General features: G+C 43.7%; 1 protein-coding gene across 2 annotated transcripts in view; it reads left to right on the top strand.

Annotated features, from left to right (window-relative positions):
- OSBPL5 (oxysterol binding protein like 5) overlaps window positions 1–7530 on the top strand; it is a 270342-nt gene that overhangs the window by 235983 nt on the left and 26829 nt on the right. For both annotated transcript variants that reach the window (XM_019519707.1, XM_019519708.1), the window contains 3 exons: window positions 3121–3305; window positions 6160–6241; window positions 6832–6930. In XM_019519707.1, coding sequence (XP_019375252.1) covers window positions 3121–3305; window positions 6160–6241; window positions 6832–6930 — 366 coding nt within the window. The remainder of the gene's footprint in view (window positions 1–3120; window positions 3306–6159; window positions 6242–6831; window positions 6931–7530) is intronic.

Below are 7530 nucleotides of genomic sequence, written 5' to 3' on the forward strand. Positions count from 1 at the left end.
TTGGCTCAGTGACTGGTGCCTCCTGGGTCTGGAGAGGCACCCAGGGTCCCCCTGCAGCCGATCGCCAGCACAGGAGGGGGCCCCCACATGCTCCGTGGCAGACCCAGAAATACTTCTGGTTCACTTCTGGGTTTGCTGCCAAGCACTCAGGACTGTCCTTCCCTGCCCGCACTCCTGTGGGACACTTGCATCGCAGCACTCATGAGCTGCACCTGGTACCTCCTAGGTATGTAGAAAAACTATTTAAAGCTGTGTCTATGGCCAAATTCTCTAAATTGGCATCAAATCTTCAGCTTCGGCCTAATCAAATCAGGGACAGTGATCCAAATCAACGAATCGAATCAGTGTCCCTGATTCGGGCCAAATCTGAATTGAATAGGGCCTGTTTTGAACACCCCTAGTCAGCAGCTATAAACTATGATTTGCTTGTACAGTTTAATTCATGTTTCAAAGAAAAATAAGATGCACCAATGTAAACTGTGGCTTTGTCTGTATCAGTGATTTGCTTCAGTGCTATTACATCCATAGCTACAACCCCAGTTGCTCTGCCATGTGATTTGTGAAGCTTTTCTGCCTATTTCCTGGGGAAGAATGTGTGCTTGAAAACAGTTAGAGGCAGCTAGTTTTCTGCTTCTGAAGTCCTTCTCATCTCTTCAAGGCCTAATAGATGGCAAATTATTCCCCTTTTACAAAGAAAGAATATTGAGTTCAGATTAAGAATAAACCACAAACAACAAAATCAGCATGTAAACTAGCATTTATAACACTTATCAAATGATAAATTCTCATTTTTAAAAAGTGTCAGAGAGACATAAGCAAATTGATACATTTGGCATTTGTGGATTTGGGACCCAAATAAATATTTAATAGGTGACATTAGAAAGAAAACATGGGTCCCTTTCTACTTTTTAAATGAGACTTTAAAATTTATAGCACAAGGCTGTGGAATTACACTTGGTTTATGTGAAGCTACCATTTTAATCATGAATGTAGCTAGAAATAAGGCCTGGCAGCAGAGTGACTGGGTTTGGATGCACTATGCATTCCACAGGACATTATATACAGCTTTGGCCGTTAGATGCTGTTAGATTCTTGGCCATGAGGAGTAGGCCTCCACCTGGATTGTCACTTTGAACAGGTGGAAGGAACTTACTTGTAGTGTTTTCACCCAGATGGTGACATTATGGGAGGGAGAGGGGTGCCATGGGCAATAATGCACTTATCACCTGGGATGATGTGTGAACAGCCTCCTAAACTAACTGGATGCATGCTTTATGCCTTGCAATTGGTGCTATTTAGACATGATGGACCAATCTTTTCAGGCACAACATCACCTCCAATTTTCCAGCACTACTAAAGAAGCTCACTTGGTGGGGAGAGACCATACACAAGCATAGATTTACATTTTTATAACAGTCAGCTTTGCCTTATCTGAGCTTCCATATCCGTGCTGGAAACTTGCAGGCACAAACAGTTGTGGGGACATCTTTGTGTCTGCCAGAATTGGACACAGAATACCATATCATAAATCCCATATCTGTGAAAGGTGGACTGTTAGTTAGGAAAACTTGCTTTTTTAGGCTTTGAATTATAGGAGTCGAAAGGCATCGCCACTGGTAATACATTTTAAGAAGCCAAACAAAATTATTTGCAAGCTTTCTTCCCTCTCATCTCCTACTGAATGCAACTCCCATCCTGAGCTCTCTAAGGGCAAGACCTTGTATCAAGTCCAGTCTAGAATTAATTTGTATTATCAAGAAATACTACCTGAAAAACTGAGTGAAAAATGAAAGTGCTGACAGACCCCTATGTATTTTCATAGATTTCATAGACATTAGGGCTGGAAGGGACCTCAGAAGATCTTTGAGTCTAGCCCCCTGCCCAAGGGCCAAGAAGTCAGCAGGGATCATAGAATCCCAGCAAGATAAACATCTTGGTGGGATCCTAAATGTCTTTTGAAGGCATTCGGAGTAGGTGCTTGAACCACCTCTGTCCGGCAGCGGTGTATTCCAAACCTTGGGGGCTTGGGCAGTATGGAATAGATTGCTGCCGGAGGTAATCCTAGCTACCAGCGCTGTAGTAAATTCTCTTGTGGTTTCCATTTCTTCCGAGGCTCAAGCTGTGTCCATTTTGAGTGTCCATCACGAAGCTGGCAGGATGATATTTAACAGAATGAAAAGGGCTTCCTTGTATGCTCTTTTGATTTTCTTTTTACCTCGGACCTGGGTTCTTATTGTAGGGGTAAACATTAGTTAAGTGGCTGATCAGAAGCCAAAAGCTACATGGGAAGATTCTCCATTAGTATAAATTAGCTATATCAATTTGCATCAAATAAAAATAAGAGGTTGGTGTATGAAAAAACTGCACAACTCTTTTCCTAAAGTAAAGTAGTATTTCAGAAGCAGGCCTATGCAATTCCCTGTTAGAAGTCTCTTGCCTGAGGCATTAAAGTAGCAGAAGCCCTAATACAAACAGCTGCTGAATTTCCTTCCTCTGTCAAAAACTCTAATGCCTAAGATGGGCATTGGACACCAGCCCTGATAGCTGGTAGTGTTTGAAAGTTTAAGTTTTAATCCTGCTGCTCATTGGCCTGTTATACCTAATGCAACTCTACTGAAGTCAGTTGCATGTAGCTAAAAACAGAATGTGGTCCATGACTACTACTCTGTCTACTTCTGCTGTTGGTGAAGGATGCTGACTGTAAGCTTATGTTTGTGCAGGAATGATGACAGGGCAGGCTCAGGTACACAAGTCCTACCTCACCCTCTCACTCCTATACTCAAAGGACTTCCATTGTTCTTTACCGTGTTAGTCATTGGCCTATCTGCTAAGTTTGTCAACAGCCGCAAAACTGGTTATAGCCACTTATCTGCTAAGAATGCCCACCAGGCACAAACTCCACCAGGATACACTACTCTGACAATTTTGCTTCTTACTCATGTGGGCCTGATTTGCACCAATGACCATGATAAAACCTAAAATCTAGGTCAGTTCCCTTATAGCTATGTGCACATCTAGTAAATGGCTGTTATCTAATTGCCACCTTTCACATTGTGCATGCTTGCTTGATTGCTTGCTTGATTTTTTGGTTGTGGTTTTGTTTCCCCTTCCCCTATTCAGACTGGTGAAACCTCCCAAACAGAAACAGTCTCTGATGAAAACAAGAGTCTGATGTGGATTCTGCTGAAGCAGTTGCGCCCTGGCATGGACTTGTCCCGAGTGGTTTTGCCTACCTTCATCCTGGAACCACGATCTTTCCTCAACAAACTTTCTGATTACTACTACCATGCTGACCTACTTTCCCAGTAAGCTGCACTTTCAACAGCCGCATGAACACATATGAAAGTATTAGGCTGGGCCTCCCTGAGACATTTGTATGCTGGTGAAGTCTCCTTAATACATGAGTCTCTAGGTTGAGCTGTAAATCATGTCAACCATCAGCTCCTGTGACCTTTTAAAGCCAGACGGTTCCCAGTGGAAAATGGCAGATGTGGAGAAAGCAAAGAAAATGGGAATGCACTAGACACTGCTCTCAGAGCCTACCCGTCCAGCATTGGCTAGAATGGATCAAATAGCTGATAGTCTGTATGGCTACTAGTAACAATATTACTCCACCTTCTGGTGTACTGATGTAAAAGGAGGCATAGGAAAAAAACTCTTCCAGGAGAATAAGCTGCAGCAGAGTTGCCAACTGAAAACAATATCAGGGTTGACTGGGGAGTTGCATGTTAATTCCTATGGGTAGAGGTACCCTATTTGCAGAGACAGTAGAATGTATTTGATAGGGCTGTGCGAAGCTTTGGTTGCTGATTTGAATCAGCAGAGATTCAGCTTAATTCGGCAACCAAATCTCTGAATCCAAATCGAATCAGGAGATGCTTTAATCTCTCTGAATCAAATTGGAGCCCTCTGAATCTATTTGGAGAGATTCAGAAAGATTTGATTATTTGGACGTAGATACAGCTTTAAATGTTTTTTCTACATACCTCAAGGTAGCAGGCGGGTCGTGAATGCTGCGATACCGGGGCAGATGGAGCAACCCACAGGAATGTGAGGGTGTCCCCAGCATGGAAGTGGACCAGAAGCATTTCTGGTCCACTGGGGAGCACACGGCCACCCCCACCCTACTCCATCCCCGTGCTCCTGTGGGATGCTTCATCCACCCCAGCATTGCAGCATTCATGAGCCACGCCTGGTACCTTGAGGTATGTAGAAAAAACATTTAAACCTGTGCCTATGGCCGAATCACTGATTCTCTGAATTGGCATCAAATCTTCAGATTCGGATTTGGCCGAATCAAATGGGGGCAGTGATCCAAATTAACAAATCACTGTCCCCGATTTGGGTCAAATCTCAACTGAATATGGCCCATTTTGCACACATCTAATATTCAATATTTGCTTATAAGTATGGGCTGAACTTCCTAATATGCTGTCTTTTTTTAAATCTAAAAATTATGGTATTTTATATATCATGTGAGTAGGTCACATTATTCCACTGCTTTCCCAGTGCACTTTCAAGCTTGCCTGTTGGGCACAGTTCCACTATTTATAAATGTGGAACTTACTGTCTTCTGCCTCAGGAGGCTTGAGATTATCATCAGAAAATGCCTTATGAGGTCCAGAGGCTCCTAACTGTATGTAGGAACCTCCATCTCAAGAGATCTCCAGTTTTGTATGAGGTTGGGAATATAGAATAATCAAAAATGAGGGTTGGAAGGGACCTCAGGAGGTCTAGTCCAACCCCCTGCTCAAAGCAGGACCATCCCCACTAGATCATCCCAGACAAGGCTTTGTCTAGTCAGGTTTTAAAAACCTCCCAGGATGGAGATTCCACAACCTCTCTAGGTAATCTGTTCCAGTGCTTTAAGATCCTCCTTATGAGAGAGTGTTTCTTTCTTAATATCTAACCTAAACTTCCCTTGCCATGAGTGACTGGTGCCTCCTGAATCTGGGGGGGCACCTGCAGAAGCTGCCGACGGCAGAGGCCCTGTCAGGCGGGGCAGCAGCCCTACTGACGGCATCAGTGTTGGCCATTGCAGGGGCACCAGCCCCATCGGGGGGGGCACGTGCACCCCCTGCCAGTCACTTATGTGCCTTGCTGTGATTTGAGACCATTGCTGCTTGTTCTGCCATCTGCTACCACTGAGAGCAGTCTAGCTTCATCCTCTTCGGAACCACCCTTTGGGTATTTGAAGGCTGCTATGATGATGATGAATGTTTGCTTCTGCTTTGTCTGAAGCTAGGAAGATTTAGAGGGCTCAGGCAATTTAATGCTTGATTTCCCATAAAAAATGCAAGATGGGTTGGATTTTTTTGTTTGTTTGGGTTTTTTTGGGTGGGATAACTCAATTTTGCAGTTGAGAATGCAAAATTCTAGTGCAAATGACATCCATAATGCAAGAGTTTTAGGATAGTGTCTCTCATTTTTGCCTTTGGATTTTTACAGGGGCCTTGACAATTATTCAGGCCTTGGGAATCCCACTGCTTGTGTGTGTGTAGAGCAGGGGAGGGATGTATGCGTGGGCATGCACATGTGGTGTATGCACCCCTGAGAACTGTTTCATCTGGGAAAGGGACCTTTTACTTTTCACTAGAAGCTTCAGAGCAAGACCTAGGACCTGACTCGCCAATCTAGTTTTATGCTGGTGTCTCGCCACTGAAATCAGTAGTATTATAGTGCAGTGGTACTTGCCCTTTTAGCCATGTAAATGCTAGATGAGTGTCACAGGGCTCTGTCTGTGGCCCAGATTGGGCCCTGGGGCCCAGCATTTCACCTTTGCTGCCCTACATGCCAGGATTGGGTCCTGGGGGAACAGCACCACTCCCTCCTGCCCCCGCCTGCTGGGATTGGGCCCAGTGGTGCCACCGCCTGACCCTGTATTCTGGGATCAGGCACTGGATTCAGTGCACAGGGCTTGGGGCTCCCCATGGATCCTGAAGTTTAGTGGCAATGATGTATTGGTACCATTGCCTGCTGCCAAATTTCTGAACATGTAGGGAGCCCTGCAGACAAGATGACACAGCTCTGTGGACCAGATCTGGCCCACAAGCTGGAGATTGTATCCCTGCCCCAGTGTAAAACTGAATACTCTAAATCAGCCCTATCCAGTGAAATGAAAAGCATTTTGAGTAATTATCCCATCTCCCTTTTCCACAGAGCTGTGCTTGAAGATGATGCCTACAGTCGAATCAAGCAGGTTCTGAGATGGTATTTGTCAGGCTTCTATAAGAAGCCAAAGGTAAGAGATTGCATATTTCTGTGGATATGAGAAATGTTCACACCTATTGCTATAGCTTTTGTATGTATTCTGTTGTTACAAAGTGTTTTGTTCCTCTTGTGAAATACTTAACCAGCAACTGGCTCATTTCTTGTGCTGGACAAGCAGGAGGCGTTGAGCCAGTCATGTGGCAAATAGAATAAATATGCAATTATTTGGGAGGCTATTTCCTTATGGTACTATGTCAGTGCATTCTGTAGCTGAATGAACCTGCTCTGGGTGGTGGCAATAAGAGAGCTTGACTCCCTTACAAGGCTTTTATCAGTAGGATATAATGATTGGTTATGCAGCAGGTCAGACCATGGATCAGGCGGAGGTAGTTAGAGCAGGGAAATGAGTCAGATATTAGTCACTGACTCTGTCTTGCTATAAAATCTTGCGGAAAGTTACTGTCTCCCTATTTGTAAAAGAAGCTAATTGCTACAAATGAAAGCTAGTTTGACTGTTGGGGTCACATCCTCCCCCAGAATATTACCAAAGCTGTTTGGTGTATGAGTGCTGTGGGGGTGTGACTGTTTAAAAATAATATAAATGTCTTTTATATTGTGCAGGGAATAAAAAAGCCATATAATCCCATTTTGGGCGAGACATTTCGCTGCTGTTGGTTTCACCCACAGACCAACAGTCACACGTTTTACATAGCAGAACAGGTAAGTGGCTTTATTTGGAGTCGAAGCCTTTTGAAGCACTGGAGCAATTAAACCTTACTCCTTTTTAGTACAAGAAACCAGTTCATATGCTCACATATCTACAGTAGGCAATACCATGACTAGTTCGTAGACATGTGAGGTGTTTTCCCTGTGCTTTACCCTGCCTATCATAGCCTACTATTTTGCTGTAACAGGACTTCTTTGGAGTCCTTCAAGGATAAAATCCTTCCATGCTATTTGTTAAATGATGAGCAGTACTGAGAAAAGAAGGCTGATCTTTAGCAGGGACCTACAGCGCAGCACCTGGATCTCAGCAATGCAAGTGACCCACAACACTAACCTGTTAGCAGGTTTTTAAAGACCTTCTCTCCTCTGAACTCTGCCCCATCACTTGCTTATTGTAATGAAGTGTATTGTTCGTAGAAGCATTGCTCTCCTGTAGAGTACGAAATATATAATCAAATTCTGCTGTTAGGTATACCTTCTGATTGAGGTGGTCAGGTGTAAATGAAATAATTATCCCTATTTGCTGTACGGGTTAAAAAAAGTGAATAATTAGCTCTTTCAGAATATATGTTTTTGGCAGTTTTTTTAAATTCT

Source organism: Gavialis gangeticus, unplaced genomic scaffold (assembly GCF_001723915.1).
Source record: "Gavialis gangeticus isolate Ggan-Ray unplaced genomic scaffold, GavGan_comp1, whole genome shotgun sequence".
Lineage (NCBI taxonomy): Eukaryota > Metazoa > Chordata > Crocodylia > Gavialidae > Gavialis > Gavialis gangeticus.